This window comes from Neoarius graeffei, chromosome 3 (genome assembly GCF_027579695.1).
Source record: "Neoarius graeffei isolate fNeoGra1 chromosome 3, fNeoGra1.pri, whole genome shotgun sequence".
Lineage (NCBI taxonomy): Eukaryota > Metazoa > Chordata > Actinopteri > Siluriformes > Ariidae > Neoarius > Neoarius graeffei.
Window position 1 is genome coordinate 2,822,405 of NC_083571.1, and position 27,287 is coordinate 2,849,691.

The window sequence follows — 27,287 nt, forward strand, 5'->3', positions numbered from 1 at the left end:
GGCTCCCGTCCGTCGGATCTTCAACTGCCACAGCCGGCAGGGCTTCAACTGCATACCAGGGAGGATGGGGACATCGAGCCCGAGTGGACCATGTTCTGCACCTCCATTGCTGAGGCAGCCATGCAGATCTGCGGCTGCAAGGTTGTTTGGTGCCTGTCATGGCGGTAATCCCCAAACCCGGTGGTGGACACCTGTGGTGAGGGGAGCCGTCAAGCTGAAGAAGGAGTCCTATTGGGCTTGGTTATCCTGTGGGTCTCCAGAGGCAGCTGACAGATACTGACGGGCCAAGCGGAATGCGGCTCTGGCAGTCACTGAAGCAAAAACTCGGGTGTGGGAGGAGTTCGGTGAGGCCATGGAAAGTGACTTTCAGTCGGGCTTGAAGAGATTCTGGCAAACCGTCCGGCGGCTCAGGAAGAGAAAACAGTGCTCTGTCCCTACTGTTTATAGCAAGGATTGAGTGCTGTTGACCTCAACTGGGGACATCCTCTGACAGTGGAAGAAATACTTTGAGGATCTCCTCAATCCCACCTTCATGTTGTCCAAGGACGCAGTGTCTGAGGGTACTTGGGAGGACTTGCACATCACAGGGGCTGAGGTTGCCGAGGTGGTTAAAAAGCTCCTCGGTGGCCGGGCTCCGGGGGTGGATGAGATTCATCCTGAGTTCCTGAAGGCACTGGATGTTGTTGGGCTGTCTTGGCTGACATGCCTCTTCAACATTGTGTGGAGGTCGGGGACAGTGCCTCTGGATTGGCAGACTGGGGTGGTGGAGAGTGTGTTCCAACTATAGGGGGATCACACTTCCCAGCCTCCCTGGGAAAGCCTATGCTGGGGTGCTGGAGAGGAGAGTCCAGTCGATAGTCAAACCTTGGATTCAGGAAGAACAATGCAGTTTTCATCCTGGTCGTGGAACACTGGACCAGCTCTTTACCCTTGTAAGGGTACTGGAGGGTGCATGGGAGTTTGCCCAACCGGTCTACATGTGTTTTGTGGACCTGGAGAAGGCTTACAACCATGTCCCTCGTGGTGCCCTGTGGGGGGGTGCTTCAGGAGTATGGGGTTCAGGGCCCACTACTGCGGGCCATTCGGACCCTGTATGACTGGAACAGGAGTTTGGTTCACATTGCCAGCAGTAAGTCGGACTCGTTCCCGATGCATGTTGGACTCCGCCAGGGCTGTCTTTTGTCACCAGTTCTATTCATAACTTTTATGGACAGAATTTGTAGGCGCAGCCAAGGGGCGGAGGGTGTCCGGTTTAGTGGCAGCAGGATCATGTCTCTGCTTTTTGCGGATGATGTGGTCCTGGTGGCCATGGCGCTCAGCCGGAAACGGGTGGCGTGCCTACTCCGGGTCAGGAGGGAGTTGCTATCTAAATCAGAAATCAGAAACACTTTTATTGCCAGGTATGTGGACACACATGAGGAATTTGACTCCGGTTTCACTTAGCTCTCATAGTACAAAAACAGATAAAAAGCGTAAACACACAAACAAACAAACAAAAAAATGGTGCAATAGGTGGATAGTGCAAACTAATCCAGGTAAGTCAAGTATGAAATAGATAAATAAATATAAAGTATACAGTGTGCACAGAATGACGGTATGAGTGGAGAAGTTTAAGTATCTCGGGGTTTTGTTCACGAGTAAGGGTAAGGGGGAGCGGGAGTTGGACAGACAGATCGGGGCAGTGTCAGCAGTGATGCGGATGCGAAACCGGTCTGTTGTGGTAAAGACAGAGTTGAGCCAAAAGGCAAAGCTCTCAACTTACTGGTCCAGCTACATTCCCACTCTCACCTATGGTCATGAGCTATGGGTAGTGACCAAAAGAATGAGATCACAGATACAAGCGGTAGAAATAAGTTTTCTCTGCAGGGTGGCTGGGCTCCCTTACAGGGTGAGACAGGGTGAGAAGCTTGGTCATTCGGGAGAGACTCCGAGTAGAACCGCTGCTCCTCCACATCGAAAGGAGTCAGTTGAGGTGGTTCAGGCACCTTGTTAGGATGTCCCATGGATGCCTCCCAAGGGAGTTTTTCTGGGCATGCCCCACTGGGAGGAGACCCCGGGGCAGACCCAGGACATGCTGGAGAGATTACATCTCTCAGCTGGCCTGGGAACGCCTCGGTATTCCCCCAGAAGAGCTGGTGGAGGTGGCCAGGTAGAAGGAAGTCTGGGCTGCTCTGCTTAGGCTGCTACCCCCGCAACTTGGATCCGGATAAGCGGTAGAAGATGGATGGATGGAATGGAAGGTCCACCAGGAATCTTTTTGTCACCTTCCTTGTCACTCATATTGGCATGAATATTCAGAATGATGTGAAAATTGATTAAGCTTGGCTATTGCAGGTGATGGAGGAGAGCTGCAACAGATAATTTGTGGCAGATAATTACTGGCACTTGCAGCCAAATGTGAATGGATATGTACAAGATTAGTGCATAAAACGGCAGGCAATGCCAAATGTTTTAGTGAATGTGAAAGCGGAATGCAATATAAACCTTAAAATAAACATGATCACAGCTTCAAAATATGGTTGTTACTTTATTCATACAAGAATGTATTTATGCAAATACACAAAGCATTAAATTGCAGATGTATTTGGAAAATAAATATAAAAATATAAAGCAAAGAATATCATGACCATTTCATCCCATCAGCATCCAACTTTTCTTTAAATTTATGCATGTTTCACTTATTTTGTTCAAACTTTTTATACTTTCTATATTTATATAGGAATACTGTACTCTTTTCTTAAGGCATAAATTACAAAAACATACTTGAAGCATTGTTAAAAGAGTTTAATGACACATGTGGTCACTTCATTTTTTTGCCTAATTGTGCTATACACTATTATATAAATTGTCCAAATTAGAATTGAATGGACACTTTCCCAAACAGGTAATGGTTTGAAAATATAAATTTCAGAAATCCAAGAACATGGGGGGAAAAAAATCATCAAACTTAATAATGATGGGGGTGCAGCAAACTTTGGATACATCAGCTTTTCGAGAATTGGCTCCAGTACTAATATTCATTTTATCTAAATTATCTTGTTTACAGAAACGTTGGAAGCCAAAAATGTAATTGAAAATAAAATCTGATTAATTGCCCTAACAGTGAGTTTGCACTGATCCCTCTTTTAGGTAAACTTTCACTGCCAATCCTGCATTGTACTAGCCCAAGTTGGAAAAACAGTGCTTACTATATACAAACAGATTTTTGCGGACTGTACCTGGGATGTTGCCATCAAAAATATATTACATTTACTCAGCTCTTATATCTTCTGAGGCTGGGAGGGTCGATGTAAGGATGTGTTGCTCTGTGTAACCAACAACAGAGCACTTCCCATTCTTGGGGCAACACGGTGGTGTAGTGGTTAGCACTGTCACCTCACAGCAAGAACGTTCTGGGTTCGAGCCCAGCGGCCGGTGGGGGCCTTCCTGTGTGGAGTTTGCATGTTCTCCCCGTGTCAGCGTGGGTTTCCTCTAGGTGCTCTGGTTTCCCCCCCAGTTCAAAGACATGCAGTTAGGTTGACGTGGGGCAGCCTTGGGCTGAAGTGTCCTTGAGTAAGGTACTTAACCCCTGACTGCTCCCTGGGCGCTATAGTATGGCTGCCCACTGCTCTGGGTGTGTGTGCACATGTGTGTTCACTGCTTCAGATGGGTTAAACACAGTGGATGAATCTCACTGTACTTGAAGTGTGCATGTGACGAATAAAGGTTTCTTCGTCTTTTTCTTAGCTCGCTTTTATATAATGCTAGTGGGTCCAGGGCAGCAAAAAAAAAACAAACCCTCCGATGCAAGGAGGTATAATTCTAATGAGAGCCCCTTTGTATGTAAGAAGGGGATTTTGTTGGATCGCATGTTTTATGATCTCAACAGCCCAAACGAAACTGACCGAGTTGCCTTATTTCAGTTTGTGGGTTGGCAGACACTCCAGATACCCAATTATATGTGCACAAGCACTGAAAAGTGAGTTTTTCATATGTCCCCTTTACTCCTTGTTGGAGCACTTGTGTATGTTAAGTGCTCCTGAATAGGTAAATCTCCGTCCACACCGAGAGCACTGAATTGGTTTCTCTGTTATGTGAAATTTCTGGTGATAGATGAAGGTAGCATATCTAATAAAGCTCTTTCCACACTCCGAGCAGTAATACAGATTTTCTCCTGTGTGAATGCGCTGGTGTACTTTGAGATCATGATTTCGAGTAAAGCCCTTTCCACACTCTAAGCAGAGATAAGGCTTTTGTTCTGTGTGAATTAACTGGTGATTTTGGAGATAACGCTTTGTTGTAAAATTCTTCCCACACTCTGAGCAATGATATGGCTTCACACCCGTGTGAGTGTCCAGGTGTTTTTGAAGACTGCTGCGTTGAGTGTAAGTTTTCCCACATTGAGTGCAGTGGTACGGCTTCTCGCCTGTGTGAATGTGCTGGTGTACTTGGAGATCGTGCTTTCGAATAAAGCCCTTTCCACACTGTAAGCAAAGATGAGGCTTTTGTTCTATGTGAATTAACTGGTGAGTGTGGAGATAACTCTTTGTTGTAAAATTCTTCCCACACACTGAGCAGTGGTATGGCTTCTCTTCTGTGTGAATGCCCAGGTGTTTTTGGAGATTACCCTGCTGGCTGAATTTTTTCCCACATTGAGAGCATTGATACGGCTTCTCTCCGGTGTGAATGCCTAAGTGTTTTTGGAGATTACACCGTTGACTGAAACTCTTCCCACACTGAGTGCAGTGGTACGGCTTCTCTCCTGTATGAGTTCCCATGTGTTTTTGAAGATTACTTTGCTGGCTGAATTTTTTCCCACATTGCGAGCATTGATATGGCTTCTCTCCGGTGTGAATGTGGTGGTGTCGTTGAAGTAAGCTGTGATGGGCAAAACTCTTGCCACACTGTCTGCATTGATGGGGTTTCTCTGTTGTGTGAATTTGCTGGTGTCGTAGGAGACTTTTCTGGTTAGTAAAAGTCTTAATACACTGTGAGCAGGCATAGACTACTTTCTGCTTTTGCTTATTAGTTGTATTACTGTTGAGGGAAGTAGGGACTGTTCGTGGAATACTGGAGCCATCTGTGGACATCACATTTTCCTGATTTTGTATGTCTCCTGACTTCATCAGTCTCTCATATTCCTCATAGTGGCATCTTCTGATGTGGTTGTAGAGGTAACTTTGAGATGTATACGAAAGTGAACACCAGGAGCAGGAGAAGACTCGAAACTCAGCATCACTCATTTCTGGGGCAGAAAATGAAGAGTGTTAAAAAAAAAAAACTTTGGGGAAAAAGAACAAAAATATTTAAACTATTTTTAAAAAAGGAGTATGAATGAAACAAACTCTGAATTATGCATGATCAGAGACAGAGAATAAGCTAACTTTTGGTGAAAATGCACAGGCAGTGGCTAGGTCACACAATGCCAGCACTGTGAATAAGCTTTTTATTTAAATGATGTCCTCTAGTAATATGTTACTGGAGATTATAAGAGATACCATGAAAGAACTAGACTGCATTTCCACAGAGAAAATGCAAAGTGTGCTTGCTCAGCTGTAGCAGCGGGTCACCAACAGTAACTGGATCACACATGAGACTTCGCGCTCTAAAATCTTTTTGTTACATGATCTACAGCTGGTGCTGGCTTGATCTACAGAAAGTCTGTTGGGCGTGGTTTAAAACAGAGATTTTAGAGTGCTGCACTTCATGTGTGGTTGAAGACACATCTACAAGTACTCTCCAGGTAATTTCTCCCAGTTGAACAGTTGCTCTTCATTGAGCTATGACTTGTCTGAGGCTCCCAGGCGTCATAACTTCTTCCCTTGCATTAAGGAACAGGGAATAAATGCATAACCTAATATTCCACAGATGTAACTGAGGAGGGGTAATACCCATGCTGGAATGAAGTACATACTGGATTACAATGTCCAAGTACAAAAATCACCCAGAGGTATGTCAGAAAATCCCCCTTAAAAGAGAGCAATGTCCACGTGTAATACTCATCCCAAAGCAACTATGAAGTGAGCTAGTGATAGGATCTGGGTGCATATAGGGTGCAGAGGCAACACATGGAGATCACCTACAGACCACCCTTTGGCTAAGTGCTTTCTGAGGAATATATTTTTTCTTGTATGAGAGAAAGTTAATATCCCCTTACTTAAGCTCAAACATGGAACCAGTGCCACGAGTACATTCTCTTTTCCTTTACACCACTGTAATGCCCACCACTAAGGTATTAGGCAGAGACCCATCCACCCGTAAATTTGACGGGCGATTGCCGATTTCAACGGGCAAGTATACACACAGACGGATACTGAAACGGACGATAATGCCGAAAATTTTCGCACATGAATACTCCCACATGTCATCCGATAAATCCAGTTGTTCCACCATCATTTACAAATCGTAAGAAACACAGTTTAATACGAAAAATACTGAAAACTTGAAATGAAAAATCAGAATATTTCATCGCTTCCCTCTTCGCTCGCCGCTACTGAGGGAATCCTGGTTAGTTTCTTTTCCTCCGCTTAGTAATATGCTTAAATTCAGCGGGTCATCTCGTCTGATCTGAGGTCGCATTCGGATGGGGTTTTCGAAAAAAGGAGAGGGGGCCCTCCCCTTCAGGCCGCCCCTCGCCTCTCGTCGTTCCGACCCCCGGCCTCAGCCTGAGCCTCTCGCGCCCGTGGCCGCGACCCCGTCTCGTCCCAGTCCAGGGCGCGCACGGGCAGCCAGAGTGGAAGGATCCACCGGCAGCCGCGCGCGTCCGCGGGGGGTGGGCCGAGGCGTTCGCACGGCGTGACGCGGGAGGCGCGTGTCGGGAGGTCGGGGGAGAGAGCCTTGAGAGGCACGAGGCGCATCTGGGTTTAGGAGGACGGAGGCGCCTAGCGGGCGCCTGCGAGCCTCCAGCCGCGGAGGCGCCCCCCCATGTGGGGGGGGGTCGCCGTCCGATCGATTGGGATAGCGACCCTCAGACAGGCAAGAGGAGAATTTCTTGTCTTCAAGCGACTAGTATACCAGAACAGGTTCTCAACAGATGGTGATGATGAATGGTAGGAAGAGGGTCATTTTGCAAGACCAACTCAGCTCATGATGAAGATATTTGGAGGTCCAAACATGCCAAATCAGCGGCTCCATCCAAGCATGTTTCACCTCATGTCAATGGCAATATGTGTGCTTGTTGGCAATGCAGAGGCTGAGCGAGTCTTTTCTGTTCAGAACAGGATCAAAACCAAGTTGAGAACAAAATTAAGTATAGTTAGGCTGGAGCAGCTTATCAGACAAAGCTACGAAAAGTTAGATCGTCAGGAATTTGACTTTGATGCAGCAGCAGACCGATTCTTGCAGGCCCCTAGACGTCTGTAATCTTTGTGTAAACCAAAGAAACTCAGTTCCCGTTCTTTCAAAGTTAATTTTAATTTTTGAGTAGTTTGGTCAAAATATTATGGATGACAGTCAGTGACAGACATTCTGTGATTTAATTTGTGCCACGTAAAATAGAATACTGTTGGGGTTTTTTTTATTCAATACTGTAACTAGATCAAAAGATTATATACAATTCATTGTTGTTTATTTTCTTTTCACTTTTGTTACCAAATCAAACACCATACATACATCTGATACATTCAGGAGTGAAACTGAAAAAAATACAAAGTAAAAATATGCAATATTTCTGATCAAAAATTACACGCCATTTCACCCTGAAAATGTCCTAGAATGCAGGAAATGAAGTCTAAATTTCAAAAATTTTCTGGGGGGGCATGCCCCCAGACCCCCCTAGAGGGACTTCGCGCCTGCGGCGCTCATCAGGATTATATAAAATATTATTTTTGACTGGTAATTTTCTTTTTCTGCCTAATACCCTACCCACCACCCATGGAAGTAAAATCTTCTCATAGGTTTAGGGGTTGTGTGCAGATAAACATGCAAGCAATATAATCTAACAGATTGCTATTTGTTACCATATGACAGCTTTTCTCTCAGTTTAGGCAGACACATAGCCTGACAGGTCTACAAGCAGTGTGACTGAACTAAGTGTTCCGCTTCAAGGAGAGAACTAGCATGCCAAAATTATTCCCAAGGTTGTGTGAGGGTAGTAGGCCACTCTGCAGTGGTGGAACAGTGGTTAAAAGCTCTGGGTTTCTGATCAAAAGGTTGGGGTTCAAGTCCCAGCAGCATCAAGCTGCCATTGTTGGGCCCTCCTTAAACCTCTCTGTTCCAGGGCCGCTGTATCATGGCTGACCCTGCACTCTGATGCCAGCTTCTTAACATGCTGGGATATATAAAGAAAATAATTTCACTCCTATGTACATGTTCCAAAATAAAGCCTACCTCTTCTCCAAAGAATATTTCAATGAGGTTTAGCAGAACTACTGTTTCAGCACCCTTCAAACTTTTATCCAACATCCTGCTTTTGAGCTGTATGGGTGATGAAATATGTTTGGCATGCTGGAAACTGTAAAATAAAGATGTGTGTTTTGGCATGCTTGAAACTCTCCTCCCAAGAATCGCCACCTTAATATGGTGGAGGGGTTTGTGTGTCCTGGTGATCCTGGGAGCTGTGTTGTCAGGAGTATTCGCCCCTGGTAGGATCTGCTGAGGCAAACTGGTTCCAGGGTAAGAGCCAGACTAAGAGCAATTCACAGACCCTGATGAAATGGCAAAGTAGGAGCTGGAGCACCTCACCCAAGAGCAGGAAACCGGGGCCTCCTCCTGGAGCCAGCCCTGGGAGGGGAGCTTGCCAGCGAGTGTCTGGTGGCCAGGCCTTGGTTCATGGAGTTCTGCGGGGCACAACCCAAAGAAATTACATGGAGCTGCAGCCATGTGGGCTAAACAATCGCAAGGAGAGGCACTAGGGTCAGGTGCATCATGAGCCAGGTAGCAGACAAAGGCAGGAGACTGGGCGTACTGGTCCTCGGCAAGACAGACTAGTTCTTGGGACGTGGAACGTCACCTCACTGGTGGAGAATGAACCAGAGCTGGTGTAGGAGGCGGAGCGGTACCAACTAGATATAGTTGGGCTCGCCTCCACACATAGCACTGGTTATGGAACCAAACTCCTGGAGAGGGGTTGGTCTCTGTCCTTTTCCAGAGTTGCCCAGGCTTGTAGTACTCGACTCCAGGACTCAGATTCAGGTCCGACTCGTGCGTTAATTTTAAACACTCCTGACTTGAATTTGACTTGAGCAGTAATGACTCCTGCATTAACTGCATTTGGACTCAAACTGGAGATGAGGACTCTGATTTTTTTCTTTAATTTTTTGTAACATGCCATAATAAATTGTTCATATGTTATTTTCAGGAACAAACTAATGTTAATGGCACTAAATTGCCTGGAAAGAACACCCCTAGGATTGTCCACTTGGCTTTATACAGACTTCTCGTGCAGTAGGAAAAAATGCACTGCTATGTGCTCCATATGTAGAAGAGCTATCAAGGAAACGACAAGGACAACCTCGAACTTCAATCATCATTTGGCAAGACTACAACCAGAGAAGGAAGTGACATACTATGTTCATTGCCCTGTTGATAGGGGGGTTTGCTTGCTGACCGATGAACGAGCTAGTGTTAACTCTCTCACACATTAATTGCCCTGTTGATATGATGATAAGCCCTTTATTGTCACTAGTCACATGCACCAACGAAATTAGCCGTCAACCTGTTCGTACATATACAACATACAATTGACATAGGGTAGACAGGACAGGAAGACAGGGATGAAAAATACAGAATGACATGAGGGAAGAGGAGGAGAAAAAAAACGACCCCCACACTATGCTTCTAGGGACACACAGTGTGGGAACATTTAAAAAAAAACACCTCAGCACATAAGCACAAATTACACACACACACACACACACACACACACACACACACACACACACAGTACACTTTCAGTACACTTTACAACAACTCAGGACTCGAGGGGGGGGAAGGGAGGGAGGGAGGGAGGGGGGCAATCAGGGAAGGGGGGTAAGGGGGGTAAGGGGGAGGCAGATAGGTATAGGTAACCCAGCGCAGACAAGCAGTCCGGTCCTGCAGCCAGACGGCGCTTACCGACTTGACACACTAGGGGTAAGAATGGCGACCGTGGGAAGGGGAGGGGGGGACAGAGAGAGTCTGACTGCAGTGATCTTCAGGGGGAGTTGTTACCACAGCAACGGCCTTGGCCAAGAGAGCCGAAGATAAGATTGGAATTTGTTTAGACTTGAGACGGGTAGACGTGTACATTTTCTGACTACCCTGCCTGTCCATGCTGGCCCCCGAATTGATCCATTTCCCTTTGCAAAGCCATCAACTTCTCCAAGATGGAATCCACAGTGCGGTTCAAGTTCTGAATAGCCACAGTCTGAGTGCCGACAGCTCTGCCCACCGCTTCAATCATGTCGGGCAGCTTTATGGGGCTTTGAACAGCTGTCACCATTTTCTGATTTCCTCGATACACCAGGGCAATGCCTAATCCAATCAGCAAAAGTCCTGTTATCATGGTTCCGAATAGGTAGATATCCTCAATGTCCTCCACAGAAAGAACCGCCAGGCACACGACCCGCCACCGCTCCCACGCATCCATCATATAGCCAGCTGCGAACGTTCCGGCAGGACAGGCTGGTTCCCCCGAACCCAGGCTTCTCGTCGAGAAGATTGTGTTAATTGCGTGAAGAGACCAGTTTATCAAATCCATGATTTTTGGTTTGAAGAGCAATGCAGAAAGGGTCTCTCAAAAAGCAGACAATAGACAAGACAGCAGAAGCAGGAAAGATTAGGGGAGGGAGAGGCAGAGAAATGTGACCGCCTTCCGTGAAAGCACGGAGAAGAGGCTTGCTAAGCGATGAATAAGCTTTTTATCTGTAGCCTATTAATTAAAATGGGTCAGTCAAGCAGTAACATTAGTCCAACACAGTAGCAGAGACAGTTCACATAAAAGTAGCAACAGTCAATGTCAAATGGTGCAGTTGGAGTCTTGTTCTCAGACTTGACTCGGATCAATAGTGGACTCAACTTGGACTCGACTCAAAATTGACTTGGACTTTAACACCAGAGACTTGAGACTGAACTCAGACTTGAGGTGTAATGACTTGACTACAACACTGGTGAAAGGCGCCGGGTGGGTGTGGGGATACTCACAAGTCCCCAGCTGAGCACCACTGTGTTGGAGTTCTCCCCAGAGAATGAGAGGGTAGCGTCTATGTGACTGCAAGTCACTAAGAGGACAACTCTGACTGTTGTTTGTGCTAATGCAACAACATGCATCATGTTTTTGCATGCAACATGTTTATGCTTATGCACGGGGGAAGCTGCTGGACAGACCTGGCAAACCCAAGCATGTAGTGAAGGTGAACTGGGAATGTCTGGCAGAGTCCTCTGTTTGTGGGGTTTTCAATTCCCACCACCAGAAGAGCTTTTCATGCATCTCGAGGGAGGTTGGGGACATGGAATCTGAATTGACCCATGTTCAAAGCCTCCATTGAAGAGGCACCTGGTAGGAGCTGTGAGCAAAAGATCAACGGTGCCTGTCATGGCAGTGGTACAAGAACCCGCTAGTGGACACCGGCAGTGAAGAAAGCCATCAAGCTGAAGAAAGAGGCCTTTTGGGCTTGGTTGGCCCAGGGGTCCCTTGAGGCAGCAGGCAGGTACTGGGAGGCCAGAAGGGCTGCAGATTCAGCAGTTGCTGAAGCAAAAACGCAGGTGTGGAAGGAGTTCAGGGAGGCCATGAAGAAGGACTTTTGGTTGGCCTCAAGGAAGTTCTGGCAAACCGTTCAGCAACTCAGGAAGGGGAAGCAGGGCTTGCCTCAGGCTGTGCGCAACCAGGGAGGAGAACTGCTGACCCAAACTGGGGATATTGTCAGGTAGCAGAAGGAGCACTTTGAGGAACTCCTGAACCCGTCCTACACTTCCTCCATGGAGGAGGTGGAGTCTAAGGACTCGGAGGAAGCTTCACCCATATCTCTGGCAGAGGTCACAGAGGTAGTCAAGGAGCTCCTTGGTGGCAAGGCACCAGGGATAGAGGAGATTCACCCTGAGATGCTGAAGGCTCTGGACATTGTTGGACTGTCTTGGCTGACATGCCTCTTCAGTGTTGCCTGGAGGTCGGGTACAGTGCCTGTGGAGTGGCAGACCAGGGTGGTGGTTCCTCATTTTAAAATGGGGGACTGGAGAGTGTGCTCCAATTATAGCGGTATCACACTGCTCAGCATCCCCAAGAAAGTTTATTCCAGGGTGCTGGAAAGAAGGCTCCAACCGATTGTCGAATCTCAGATTCAAGAGGAACAATGCGGATTCCATCAGGGGTGGACCAGCTCTTTACCCTGGCAGGTTATTGGGTGGTTCATGGGAGTATGACCAGCCAGTTGACATGTGTTTTGTAGATTTGGAAAAGGCTTATGACTGTGTCCCCCGGGGGCTCTTGTGGGGGGCACTGCGGGAGTATGGGGTATCGGGGTTGTTGCTACAAGCCAGCCAGTCTTTGTATAACCAAAGTGTGAATTGTGTCCGTATTCTTGGCACAAAGTCAAACACATTTCCCATGGGTGTTGGACTCTGCTAAGGCTGCCCCTTTTCGCTGATCCTGTTTGTGATATTCATGGATGGGATCTCAAGGCACAGTGGGGTGAGGAGGGTGTCTGGTTTTGGAACCTCAGAATTGCATCACTGTTCTTTGCAGATGATGGGGTTCTGTTGGCTTCTTCAGAGCATCACCTTCGGCATGCACTGGGACGGTTTGCAGCCAAGAGTGAAGCAGCTGGGATGAGAGTCAGCACCTCCAAGTCTGAGGCCATGGTTCTCTGCCAGAAAACAGTGTAGTGCTCCCTCCGGGTGGGGAATGAGTTGCTGCTGGAAGTGAAGGAGTTCAAGTACCTTGGGGTCTTGTTCACGAGCGATGGTAAAATGGAGTGTGAGATGGACAGGTGGATTAGGGCGGCGTCTGCAGTAATGCAGGCATTGTACCGGACCATTGTGGTGAAGAGGGAGCTGAACCAGAAGGCAAAGCTTTCAATTTACCAGTTAATCTAGTACATTCCAACCCTCATTTATGGTCATGAGCTTTGAGTAGTGACTGAAAGGATGAGCTCGCAGATACAAGCAGCTGAAATGTGCTTTCTCCCTAGGGTGGCTGGGCTCACCCTTAGAGATAGGGTGAGGAGCTCAGACATTCAGAGATCTCGGAGTAAAGCTGCTGCTCCTTCATGTCAAAAGGAGTCAGCTGAGGTGGTTCAGGCATCTAATTAGGATGCCTCCTGGGTGCCTTCCTTCGGAGGTTTTCTGGGCACGTCTGACTGGGAGGAGACCTGGGGGTAGACCCACAACATGCTATAGAGATTATGCATCTCATCTGGCCTGGGAGCACCTTGGGATCCCCAAGGAGGAACTGGAAAGCGTTTCTGGGGAGAGGGATGCCTGGAATACCCTGCTTAGCCTGCTGCCACCACTACCCGACCTCAGATAAGCGGGAGAAAATGGACAGATGGCTGGAAGCTTGAAACTGATACAGGCTGGTGTGATTGCTCCTTGTTTTGGTTCGTTAAATCCTTAAGATTTATCTTCACTTGCACATTCTGCTCTCTCAAAGGTTTTTTGACCAGCAATGTCTTTCTTTTTTGGTTCATAAGATTATGATCCTGACAGGTGATGTAATGGTGCCTGATGTTTCTCTTCCTTCATAAAATAGTGTAGTATAAAACCAGTGATGTAATGTTTCATCACCGATAACTTAGCTTCAATCATCATCCAATCACGTAGCTACAACACACTCTTGAATGTGAATATATACTCATGCTTTTCCAACAATAAACTGAGAAACTTTTCTGAACAGCTGCATCTGTATCAGTGACTGTTTGTTCCCAGATCCATGAGGCAGAACCTTCTTGGCAGTAGAGGTCTGCATTCCGAGATCATACTTTGTCAGTTCAACCTCTTTTAGTACAGACAGATCATAACCTATCTGTTTTCCCACACGAGCCCCCAAAAGTGTTAGTTTTTGATATGTCTATAGTGAAAGAGATTGAATTGACAAAAAAAAATTAAAAATAAGCGAAAATAGTAAAACCTGAAGTAAAATAATTATTAAGTGAGAATACCTTCACCGATAATGATAATGTATTCTCAGCAAGGCGAAAACCATGTGAAGTGAAAGGAGACATTGGTGATGAGGGCTGTATAACTGACAACCTTCTACATCACTACACCTCACCTTCCTTACAAGCATGACAACATTTACTGCCTTCATTTATCTTGGATGATCTGTTTCACCTACTGAATTGACTACAAGGCAAAAATACACTGATGATCTCAGCTCAGCTGAACTTTTTAACTTCCTTGCAACAGCCACCACCATTGCTGAAGGTGATGTGGGTGTGGATGACAAATGATTTATCACCCAAGACAGAAATCTTTCCTGAGTGGAAGCTGCCATGACAAGACCCTATAAAAGGCCACATCAGCAGTGAAAATTACATCCTCGCAATCCACTACTGGACCACCAGGAGGACATGGTGATTGATGCTAAGGCATTTTGAATGAGTGTTACAGTGTCAGTGTTACTTAACCAGAGACTGGTGTTGTACAGAAATAGTCTTCATCTTCAGACTCATCATCTTTTACGGGCATCTTTTGAAACATTCCATACTCTTGGTCCATATTTTCCACAGAGGCTGATGTTTCTCCACCTGAAATTAGTTAATTTGAAAGGTATTAAATAAAACTCTGAAAACAAAGGAGGAAACAAGAGTTGAAGGAATGGTCCAGTCACAAATAAAAAGATTAAAAGAGTTTTGTTCTGGACCCGAATACACCCTGATCTCTTACAGACAGTTTTCCTTTTTTTTTTTAAACATGTTTCTGTTTATGGGCGGCACGGTGGTGTAGTGGTTAGCGCTGTCGCCTCACAGCAAGAAGGTCCTGGGTTCGAGCCCCGGGGCCGGCGAGGGCCTTTCTGTGTGGAGTTTGTACGTTCTCCCCGTGTCCGCGTGGGTTTCCTCCGGGTGCTCTGGTTTCCCCCACAGTCCAAAGACATGCAGGTTAGGTTAACTGGTGACTCTAAATTGACCGTAGGTGTGAATGTGAGTGTGAATGGTTGTCTGTGTGTCAGCCCTGCGATGACCTGGCGACTTGTCCAGGGTGTACCCCGCCTTTCGCCCGTAGTCAGCTGGGATAGGCTCCAGCTTGCCTGCGACCCTGTAGAAGGATAAAGCGGCTAGAGATAATGAGATGAGATGTTTCTGTTTCACGATTGCTGTTTCCCACAGAGCTTGATGTCCCTCCACCTGAAATTATTTGATTTCATTATTTGAACACTAATATAAAGTGCAAATTTTAATTGGACATGTGGATGTCGGGCTGGTTCAGTCACAAATTAAGTCTAGGTCAGATTAAAATGTGCTACAGAGCATCAGACTGGACTGTAATGTTTCCTTTTGACTTACAGAGATAGCCTTCGTCTTCAGGTTCTTCCTGTTTTACATTTTTCTGTTGGTTCATAGGTGTGATGTGTCCCACAGAGACTGATGTTCCTCCACCTGAAATTCCAACAAACATATATTGCATTTTAAAAGTCCAAATGTGAACTACAAAACTAAAACGTGGACAAGTCAGTGATGTGCGGCTGGATTATTCATAAATAATGTCTCGTTAAAACGGTCATACTGATCAACAGATTGGACTGTAATGACTGTGTCCTGTGGACTTACAGAGGTAGCCTTCATCTTCAGGTTCTTCCTTTTTTACATGATTTTGCTGTACATCTCCACAAACCTAATGACCAAAAGTAACAACAGTTGCTTACAAAAGAAAGCCACTGCTACTTATCCATCCTTAGCATCCTGTCTAAGGAGACTATGATAACTTTGGTTTGCTCTGATTGTAGAACAGCAGGCATGTTACAAGGGATGGAGGCTGATTAACAGAAGAATGTTAACAAAACTGGAGAAATCTTTTAAACATCAAACGATTTTAATGAACCTATGTGCTGTTTTGTAAGGGTTGTTGGAATCATTTCCTTCATAGGTTCCAATATTCTGTTGTTCAAAGCTTTAAAAATTAAAACCGATGATTCCACTCATATGGATAACCGTTACCTGTGAGCCAGCAGAAGCAGGAGTGTGTGGAGGTTTTCTGGAAGAACACAGATGGACTTCTGCTGATTCCATGATGAGGTTTAATTACAAGGTCTAAAGAGTTGTGATTCTGGAAGATGATAAGCAAAACTCTCGAATCTTCTGTGAGCAAATGCACTCATACACTAATCAAAAAATTTGTTGTAGCCTTGGTTTCTGAGGTAAAATGGGGTGAGTTCCAGCAGCTGACAGCAGGAATCAATATTGAGGGTGAAACCTACAGTCTGACATTTAACCCGTTTGTGTGCTGTATTCACCAATCTCACATGAGCTGTAATTCCCAACCTCCAATCAGAAAACGCCAAAGAAAACAGACCCTCAACTTGAAATTTCTACTCATCATCTTGGGGTAGTCTTCTCAACTATAAGTTCCTTCCCAGTTTATGGAGTGACATCAAATCAGTGTGGTTGCCCACAGCATTAACAGCAAACGTAGTAGCACCAGGGATGGGTATCAAGTAGTATTGTATTCAAGACCATCTAAACCAGGGGTGTCAAACCTGATCCATAAAGGGCCTTGTGGCTGCAGGTTTTCATTCCAGCCATGCAGCAGCACACCTGACTTGGCTCATTCAATCAACTGAACTGTCTTCACACAGTCAAATACTTGCAGCCACACCCACCCTTGATTAAAGGGTGGGTGTGTCAGTTGATTGAATAAGCCAAATCAGGGTGCTGCTGCATGGCTGGAATGAAAACCTGCAGCCACACGGCCCTTTATGGATCAGGTTTGACACCCCTGATCTAAACCAAGACCAAGACATGCTGAAGAACAAAGTGTATCAAGATCAAGTCAAGACCAAGACAGGGCAAGACTGAGTCAAGATCAGGACCAAATCAGTGTGTGTGAGACATGGGGTGACCGCCTTGACCAGGAAGAAAAAATTTCAAATTAGTAATGAGTCACATTATTGGTCACATTTGAAGCAAGAAATTTTACATCCGATCACAGTACAATGTCAACAAATAAATCAGTGAATGCACAGGCAATTTAATGAAATCCCTGCACTTGTGGTCTTGAAATAAAACCCTGAGTCCTCTATGTCTGAGACAAGACTGAGTAAAAATGTGGTCGATTCTGAGATGAGACCAAGACCTTCAAAAAGTGGTCTTGAGATTGGTCTCAAGTACTACAACACTAGTATCAAGAACCGGTATTAAATTGGTACTGGTTCCTAACTAGTCAGTACCAAAATATTGAAAAGATCCTGAACAAACCGTGCTGCTACCAGTATTTATGCAACGTTAATTCATTCTAATAAAGCTGCCATTTTCAAATGGTAGGTTGCTAGATTGAATCCGTGGGAGGGGTGGGAGGAATGCTCTGCTCCGCGGGGCAAAAGCATTCACATGTCTCTGACTGGCTAACCCTAACCTGAACCATTTCAAATGCCAAGCATCATTCTGCACTCTCCAGTCATGGCTGACAAGGCAAAGTGTTCAAAGGTGTGGGCTCACTTGACTATATTTAATGAAAAGGCAGCTAAATGCAACATATGTAAAAGGCGGTTGCATGTAAGGCCCTGGTCACACTACAGCTTGTCATGGGTTTGTGAATACTTGACGACGAAAAATTGTTTGCATTGCCACCGATCATGCGATGCACAACGAATGTCCTCTGCACTTCTGGAGTTGTTTTTTAGTGTGTCTCCACTTTGTGAGTGGCCAAAAATGTTGTGAAAATTTTCAACGCATGCATTGAAATTTGGTGGTGGTGTTTTCATCGCAAACTAAGCGGCGAATACTCGCAGATGGGTCTGGGAATATTCCTGAAGCTCAGGGAAACTTCATCGAGCCTCGAGATATATTTGTCTCGAATCCATGCCCCCAATGCTTACGGCTCAGCATAGTCTAACCTTCGCCGAGACTTGAAAAGTACGTTTACAGATGACTAGATTAGATAGATATTTTATTAATCCCAGAGGGAAATTCAAGGTATCCAGTAACATTTCCGCATTGCACAAGATCAATACAAAACTAAATAGCATTATAATGGATAAAAGCATAGTATATTACATGATAGGCATAGTTAAAGTATATATCAGTACATAAAATACATGTAGTAGTAGTGACAGTATACGATATATAATAAGTTAATATATAAATATTAAATTAGTATATATAGCAGTATGTATAACATATAAATAAGTATGTAAATAGGTACATTATAACAGTATATAATAAATAAATAATTTTTAATAATTTATAATAATAATAAAGCATATAATAAGGTAAAGTACAACATATCGGCTTACCTACAAATATCTGTATACAGTGGCATGCAAAAGTTTGGGCACCCTTACTGAAAATGTCTGTTGCGAATAGTTAAGTGAGCAGAAGATGAACTGATCACCAAAAGGCATAAAGGTAAAGACGACACATTTCTTTTCAGCGTTTTCTGCAAGATTTGTGTATTATTTTTGTTTTGTACAATTGGAGAGTGAAAAAAGAAAAGGAAAACCATGCAAAAGTTTGGGCACCCCAATACATTTGAGTTCTCAGGTAACTTTTACCAAGGTTCCAGACCTTAATTAGCTTATTGAGCTGTGGCTTTTTCAAATTCTTCGTTAGGAAAGGTCAGATGATGCAGATTTCAAAGCTGTATAAATTCTCTGACTCCTCAAACTTGTCCCTAAAATCAACAGCCATGGGCTCCTCTAAGCAACTCCCTCGCATTCTGAATAATAAAATAATTGATGCTCACAAAGCAGAAGGCTACAAGAATGAAGCAAAGTGTTTTCAGGTAGCTGTTTCCTCAGATTGTAATGTTATTAAGAAATGGCAGTTAAAAGAAACAGTGGAGATCAAGGTGAGGTCTGGAAGATGAAGAAAAGTTTCTGAAAGAACTGCTCGTTGGATTGCTAGAAAGGCAAATAAAAACCCCTGTTTGACTGCAAAAGACCTTCAGAAAGATTTAGCACACCCTGGAGTGGTGGTGCACTGTTCTACTATGCAGCGACACCTGAACAAATATGACCTTCATGGAAGAGTCATCAGAAGAAAACCGTTCCTGCGTCCTAGCCACAAAATTCAGCATCTGAAGTTTGCAAATGAACATCTAAATAAGCCTGATGCATTTTGGAAACAAGTCCTGTGGACTGATGAAATCAAAATAGAACTTTTTGGCCACAATGTGCAAAGGTATGTTTGGAGAAAAAAGGGTGCCAAATTCCAGGAAAAGAACACCTCTCCGACTCTGAAGCATGGGTGTGGATCAGTCGTGCTTTGGGGTTGTGTTGCAGCCAGTGGCACAGGACACATTTCATTGGTCGAGGGAAGCATGGATTCGAATAAATACCAGCAAATTCTGGAAGCAAACATCACACCATCTGTAAAAAAGTTGAAGTTAAAAAGAGGACGGGTCCTACAATAAGACGATGATCCAAAACACACCTCAAAATCTGCAATGGAATACCTCAAGAGGCACAAGCTGAAGGTTTTGCCCTGGTCCTCACAGTCCCCTGACCTAAACATCATTGAAAATCTGTGGATAGATCTCAAAAGAGCAGTGCATGCAAGACAGCCCAGGAAACTTGTAGAACTGGAAGCCTTTTGCAAGGACGAGTGTGTGAAAATCCCCCAGGTAAGAACTGAAAGATTATTAGCTGGCTACAAAAAGTGTTTACAAGCTGTGATACTTGCCAAAGGGGGTGTTACTAGGTACTAACCATGCAGGGTGCCCAAACTTTTGTTTCAGGCCCTTTTCCTTTTTTTGTCATTTTGAAAATGTAAAAGATGAAAATAAAAAACTGTTTTTGCTTAAAATATAAAGGGAATGAGTCATCTTTAACTTTATGCCTTTTGGAGATCATTTCATCTTCAACTTGAGGGGTGTTCACACGGCAACTTTTACTCCGGTGTAGCACCGGGGCTGCCCCGGTAGAGCGTTCACACGGTACAAAGTTATACCGGTGTAGCCCCTGAAAGCTGCTTAAACCGGTGCAAATCTAACCCTGCTCGGGAGGTGGTTTAAGAAATTTACTCCGGAGTAAATGCTAGTTTGCGGGGCAGCACCGATATAAAATGGGACGTCTGACCGCTACAGGGGTAGACTCGCTACGCGTGAGGAGAGTTGATTACATACGGGCATTGCATAACTTGCATCCTGGTATTTTGCGCTTCCAAAATGGCGAATATCAACAACAACAGAACTGCGTGTCTTCCAGTGTTGCCAGATTTGGCAGTTTTAAGTGCATTTTGACGGATTTGAACATATTTTGGGCTGGAAAACGTCAGCAATATCTGGCAACACTGGTGTCACTGGTGTCTTCATCCACGTTGTTTTCCCGGCGCTTGGTGATGCCATGACAACCGGGAAAAAGAAGTACAGTTTCACGCATGCGCATATTTCATTTCCGCATTATTACTATCGGAAATGATAGTAATAATGATAGGAAATGATAGTAATAAAAGGAAATATCAAAACTTTATTACTATCAAAGGAAATGATAGTAATAGTTTTTGCTACTATAACACGGTCGCAGAAACTGCCGTGTGACCGCAAGTGGGGCTGCACCGGTGCTAACACGCTTCTCTCTAGTAAGCAGGTTTGTGACGTGTGAACGCTGCGCAAAATTTACACCGATGTAAGATATATCGCAACAAAATACATCGGTGCAGCATCGATGCAAATATGTGCCGTGTGAACACCCCATTGCTTAACTGTTTACAGTAACAGCAATTTTGACCAGGGGTGCCCAAACTTTTGCATACCACTGTATACCCATCTATGCATATAATGTACATCTATGTAAGCAGCAGAAAAGTGCAATGGGCATGAAATGAGCAGTGTAACTAGTCCTGAGTACAGCAGAGTCACAGAGTCTTATTTTTGCTGAGCCAGTAGGAGTTGAACAGTCTAATGGCCTGAGGAACAAAAGACTTCCTGAATCTGTCCGTGGTGCAGGGCAGGGACAACAGTTTGCCACTGAACGAGCTCCTCTGCCTGATGATGGCGCTGTGCAGAGGGTGGTGAACATTGTCCATGATTGAGAGCAGTTTGCTCAGGGCCCTTCGCTCCACCACTGATGTAAGGGACTCCAGCTCAGTTCCCAGCACAGAGCCAGCTTTCCTCACCAGCCTGTTAAGCCGTCCAGCATCTCTCTTCTTAATGCTGCCTCCCCAACACACTACAGCACAGAAGAGGACACTGGCTACCACAGACTGGTAGAACATCAGCAGCAGTTTTCGGCAGATCCTGAAGGACCCGAGCCTCCTCAGGAAGTAAAGTCTGCTCTGACCCTTCCTGTAGAGGGTATCAATGTTCACTGTCCAGTCCAGCTTGTCATCCAGATGTACACCCAGATATTTGTAGGTCCTGACCATCTCCACATCGACCCCCTCAATAGAGATTGGCTGCAGAGTCGGCCTGGACCTTCTAAAGTCCACAAGCATTTCTTTTGTTTTGCCAATGTTCAGCTGCAGGTGGTTGGATTTACACCACAACACAAAGTCCTGTAGCAGGCTCCTGTACTCCTCCTCCTGTCCATCATGAACACAGCCCACAATCGCAGTATCGTCCAAGAACTTCTGCATGTGGCAAGACTCCAAGTTGTATTTGAAGTCTGATGTGTAGAGAGTGAACATAACTGGAGAGAGCACAGTCCCCTGTGGTGCCCCCGTGCTGCTGTCAGAAATGCCATCCCTGATCCTGACGTGTTGTGGTCTCCCGGTGAGGTAGTCTGTGATCCAGGAGACCAGATGTGTGTCCACCTCCATCTCCTGCAGCTTGTTTCTCAGTAGAAGGGGCTGGATGGTGTTAAAGGTGCTGGAGAAGTCAAAAAACATGATCCTCGCTGCGCTGCTCCCCTTGTCCAGGGGATCCGTGCATTCGAGCATCCTTCAGATCATATTGTGTACGATCTTAGAACCCAGTCGTTATGGGACGCTGATTTGAGCACGATCAGTACACATATACAGGGCTCGAAATTCGCGGTGGTCCGGTCGCCCGAGGCGACTTAATTTGTCATTTGGTGGGTAATTCCTGTCACTAGCCAGCCCGGCTGGCTAGTTGAAAATAAAAAATATATATGAAGCGAAGATTCAGACTAGGGCTGTGCGATATATCAAATATACTTGATATATCTCCAAAAATTCTGTGTGAGATACATATAATTATTATATCGTAACTATCGAGTATTTTATGGTCATCTGCCGACTTGCGTTTGTTTCGTGTTTGTTGCGTTTGTTTAAAACCTTTTCCGGTGGTTTTCTCCCTGTCCCTCAGGTAGTAATGTGAGAGGCTGCCTAAGGGTAAAAAAACCCCAATAACGTCACGCACTCACTAACCAATCCCAGGCGACATCTCGGTGCTGAAAGGAACTTGCGCGAAGATTTCCTAGTTTCGGTTTACAGCGCTGACTCAGTTCGTGCAATCGCTGGTGTTGCATAGGCTACCGTGTAAGCTCTGTCAATTTCAGCGACAAATTAAAAATGGAAGCGGACGAATTGATTCCTAAAAGAACTAGTAAGGGGTCAGTCACCTCGCATTTTTTTGGATATCGCGAGGAGGACGTGGAACAGCAAATGCCAGTTTGTAAAGTGTGCAAAAAAAAAAAAACAGTATCAAAATACTCAGGTCTTGAAATAAATGCACATTAGTCATGAACAATGGTAACAACTCTCTTTTGTGTTATTTCTGACAGAAGTAAAATTCATACATGAACAAATTTTGGCGAGTTGATTTTCTGTTTGGCGAGTTACTTTGGAAGGTAACTAGTCCGGCTGGCTGGTGAAAAAATATATGAATTTCGAGCCCTGCATATAGGAGGACACTGTTTTCACAGAGACTTTGTGAAGTATTCTGTCAGGTCTGCAGCGGTAGAGCGTTTATTATCAGGTGTGATATTTACAAAAAAAAAAAAAAACATGTGACACAAGGTCAGAGTAACAAAACAAAAATGAAACTAAAGGCAAAACAGAAAGCAGCGGGTCACATAAAGCAGAATATTTAACCAGAGTGATAAACATAGCCAGAAACAAGCGTGACAATGATTATACTTCACAAAGCCTCGGTGAAAACAGCATCCTTATATGCACGTGCTGATTACACTCAAGTCAGTATCAAGTGTTTCCCATAACGACTGGGTCCTGTGAGCGCATGAAAGCATGACAGTCAAGTGTTCACCTGCTGTGTGACCACAACTTTAACTCACCTGTATGTCAGCATGCATTGTCACCAAAATGGCTCATTTTCATCAATAACCCATCACAAAGCATCACAAGCTGTAGTGTATCTGTAGCTTAAAGGAGATAACACCAGCAACCTCACGCCATACTTAAAAGTACAACATCTAAAGCAGTGCAGCACATTTGACTGCCTTGGCAAAGCGGTTTCTGCACCTACATCTTCAGTGTAGCCTCCCGGGTCCAATGCTGATGAGATTTGCCAAACTAAAAATGAATTGTCTTGACCTCATGAAGTCAATGTAACACTCGGTATCATTATGAACATAAGTCTAGAGTTATTAACGAGAGACACAATTAGCATCAGTTTTAAGCACTTCTAATTTATGTTACTAAATAATCTCGCAGACGATGTCAGTTAGGGCGGCACGGTGGTGTAGTGGTTAGCGCTGTCGCCTGACAGCAAGAAGGTCCGGGTTCGAGCCCCGTGGCCGGCGAGGGCCTTTCTGTGCGGAGTTTGCCTGTTCTCCCCGTGTCCGCGTGGGTTTCCTCCGGGTGCTCCGGTTTCCCCCACAGTCCAAAGACATGCAGATTAGGTTAACTGGTGACTCTAAATTGAGCGTAGGTGTGAATGTGAGTGTGAATGGTTGTCTGTGTCTATGTGTCAGCCCTGTGATGACCTGGCGACTTGTCCAGGGTGAACCCCGCCTTTCACCCGTAGTCAGCTGGGATAGGATCCAGCTTGCCTGCGACCCTGTAGAACAGGATAAAGTGGCAGAGATAATGAATGAGACGATGTCAGTTACGCAGCAGTCACAGCTTCGTCAGCAGATAGTGGAAGTCAGACACCCAAGTCCAACCTGTTCTCCATTGCAAGCCGCAGAATGTCACAAAGCTGTCACCGGGTTCATTCTGGAAGATTTGCAGCCCTTCACTAAAGCAGAGTCCAGGTGGATTTGGGATGCTTGGTAGCCAGTCGCTAGCATAACTGAGGAGTTGAAATTTCAAGTTCTGTAAGGGTTTTTTTTTTTAGTAGTTGGAGGCAAGGGAATGCGAGTTACAGCCTCGACTCGGATGCAGTATTAGATGGAGTTTAACTACCACATGGGGGAAGCCATGGCCTAAAGATTAGAGAAGCAGCTTTGAGACAAAAAGTTCGCTGAAGTGCCCTTGAGCAAGGCACCTAACCGCTAACTGCTCCCCAGGCTGCTCTGGGTGTGCTGTACACCACTCTGGATAAGAGCTTCTGATAAATAATATTAATGTAGTGTAAATCTGAAAATGCATCCTTTTGGATGAGCGCTCTGAATTTAAAGTGTACAATAACTTCTAAAACTACAGCCACAGTTATTCTGACAGGTTTGTTGTTATGCTTAATTTTAAATGAATAAAAACAATGAAGGGTTTTGGACATTTTACATTAAAAATTCTGCATTTCAAAGCTGCAAGAGTGGGGGAGGGGGAGATGCTGTTCCTTTCGCTCATGTTTAGTGTTAAACTTTCAAATAATAAATTAAAACAATTAAATATCAACTTTGTCTGAAATAAAGTCTATTACAATATAATAATATTTAATAATGATGACATTCAGAGCTTCCTCTCTCTCTCTGGCTATAGCTAAACTATCTGAACTGCTTCATCTTTATTACCTGGATTTAACTAGTGTTTAACTAACTAACTAACTAACTAACTAACTAACTCAGTTTACTGTGATGTTTAAAAGAAATTAACTCCTTAATGAAACCAAATCGCTTAAAAATGAGATGGACCTTCGCCATCTTGCTGCACCACACAGCTTTACGAAGGCCGAATCCCAAACGGCTCCTATGTGACTCTGTAGTGCACTACATAGGGTGAATACGCCACTCTCTCATTCTCTCTCTTACACTTCGAAGGGAGGAGGAAGCCATTTTGGATTCACCCCCTACAGAGAACCCAATCAGGTCAGCTAGTTTAAAGCAGAGCGGAGTAAAGACACTAAAACACACACACAATAACATTAAAAAGTGCATGTTAATGTAAAATACACTCAGGAATGATTTCAGGATAATTATCCGATTACCTTATTCAAAGAGGGGAAAAACATCCTCCAGCCCGTCTTCTTCTGTGGTGAGTTTACGGCGGAGTTAATGCTCACAGCGCCGCCTGCTGGAGAATCCTGTAATTAGAATTATTTGGGCCATTCCAGTGTGACTAGGCTGCTCAGTTTTTTAATCTAAGAACTGAGGGTAACATTTCTTTAGGAAGTAAACCTAACTGATATTAAACATATCTATAAAACACATTATAATAACATTTATTTGAGGAAAGTGGGAAAAAATATTTCCAAACACCATGGCTCGCGTGACAGCCACAGAATGCCATTTTCCTATTTGCGTAACAATGCGTCTATTTTGTAGGCTGTTAGTTAAATATTTTTTTTCCAATTTACCTTTGCTGAAAGTAACAAGAAACTAAAGAAGAAAAGCTCACAAAAGTTTAACCATTTCTCATAGGAATACTTTATCTAGGACAATTTGAAAATCAGGGCGGCACGGTGGTGTAGTGGTTAGCACTGTCGCCTCACAGCAAGAAGGTTCTGGGTTTGAGCCCAGTGGCCGGCGAGGGCCTTTCTGTGTGGAGTTTGCATGTTCTCCCCGTGTCCACGTGGGTTTCCTCCGGGTGCTCCGGTTTCCCCCACAGTCCAAAGACATGCAGGTTAGGTTAACTGGTGACTCTAAATTGAGCATAGGTGTGAATGTGAGTGTGAATGGTTGTCTATGTCTATGTGTCAGCCCTGTGATGACCTGGCGACTTGTCCAGGGTGAACCCCGCCTTTCGCCCGTAGTCAGCTGGGATAGGATCCAGCTCGCCTGCGACCCTGTAGAACAGGATAAAGCGGCTAGAGATAATGAGATGAGATGAGACTCATGTGACTTGGAAAAGTGACACGCATGGCAGATTATTAAGTGTCATGAAAAACTTTGATAAAAACACTATGTAACTCCCTCAGTACAATCTAAAGTCCAGTAAATGAAGAATTCAATGAAAAATATATGTATGAATGTAGATCGTCAAACCGTGTTAAGCATTTAACGTCTATAGATGAGAAAGTGTCCATCCATCCATCATCTGTAGCCGCTTTATCCTGTTCTACAGGGTTGCAGGCAAGCTGGAGCCTATCCCAGCTGACTATGGGTGAGAGGCGGGGTACACCCTGGACAAGTCGCCAGGTCATCACAGGGTTGACACACAACCATTCACATTCATACCTATGGCCAATTTAGAGCCACCAATTACCTAACCTGCATGTCTTTGGACTGTGGAGGAAACCGGAGCACCCGAAGGAAACCCACGCAGACACGGGGAAAATGAAAGTGTTCATTATACAAGGAAAATGAATGTGTGGAAATTATTTGAAATGAACAGTTTTAAAGGGATAGTTCGGGATTTTTGACATGAATCTGTATGGCATCCCCATCAATAGTGTCGTGCAAACACACTGACTTACCCCTGACAGCATCCTGTGAGTCCAGTTCTTGTCCAGTTTTGGTCCAGACGAAAGTAGTCCGGCAAGTTTGTTGGGGTCACGAAAGTAAAACGTTTTTCGTCTCAAAACAGTATGTGTTCAAAAGAGTGATATATTTGCATCACAAAACCGTTGCCAAATAAAAAGTCAGACCTCGAAATCGCTTGGCACCATTTTCTCTCCCTCGGTATCACTGCGCGCTGTCATGTTGACATCTGCGCAGGAATCAACACCTTTCCCATTGTTTGGCAGTGATTAGGAGTTCAGATCAGCGGCGCTAACAAGCTAATTTGAGAGCAAGAACAGCGACAAATTTATCACCTTCTATAACCTATACAATAATATATTTGTGAAAATGGTGCGCACTTGCGACTATCCAGGCTGTAGCAACAAAGATGTGGCTGAATCTCCGCTCACATTTCACCGTCGTAGTCAGACATGTTGTCACTAACTTTGCTAGCAGTAAACAATGTAGTGATGTGTTGGTCGCGAATGATCCGGTTCAAAGAGCCAGCTCTTTGAAGTGAACGACAGGAGCCGGCTCTTCGGTGGGAGCCGAGTTGGGGAGC

At 44.8% G+C, this 27,287-nt stretch overlaps 1 protein-coding gene across 4 annotated transcripts; it reads right to left on the reverse strand.

The window, feature by feature from the left end:
* Positions 1–2,616: 2,616 nt before the first annotated feature.
* On the reverse strand, positions 2,617–25,336 carry LOC132883072 (zinc finger protein OZF-like). 4 transcript variants are annotated; one of them, XM_060916231.1, is made up of 6 exons: positions 25,273–25,336; positions 16,047–16,155; positions 15,660–15,723; positions 15,396–15,488; positions 14,520–14,639; positions 2,617–5,224 (listed from the first exon to the last, which is right to left on the reverse strand). In XM_060916231.1, exons 2-6 carry the CDS (start codon positions 16,116–16,118, stop codon positions 3,981–3,983), a joined length of 1,593 nt encoding a protein of 530 aa, XP_060772214.1. In that variant the 5' UTR covers positions 16,119–16,155; positions 25,273–25,336; the 3' UTR covers positions 2,617–3,980. The 4 variants fall into 4 exon arrangements, with proteins under 4 accessions (XP_060772214.1, XP_060772215.1, XP_060772216.1 ...); XM_060916232.1 differs by lacking the exon at positions 25,273–25,336 and adding an exon at positions 25,097–25,260; XM_060916233.1 differs by lacking the exon at positions 16,047–16,155 and having other exon boundaries at positions 25,273–25,335.
* Positions 25,337–27,287: the final 1,951 nt, after the last annotated feature.

Coding starts and splice junctions, on each gene's coding strand:
- LOC132883072 (XM_060916231.1), bottom strand. CDS start 16,118: ATGGAATCAGCAGAAGTCCATCTGTGTTCTTCCAGAAAACCTCCACAC. Junction 15,489..15,659: donor TGAAGATGAAGGCTACCTCT/GTAAGTCCACAG, acceptor TTGGAATTTCAG/GTGGAGGAACATCAGTCTCT. Junction 5,225..14,519: donor CTGTACAACACCAGTCTCTG/GTTAAGTAACAC, acceptor TTTCTGCCCCAG/AAATGAGTGATGCTGAGTTT.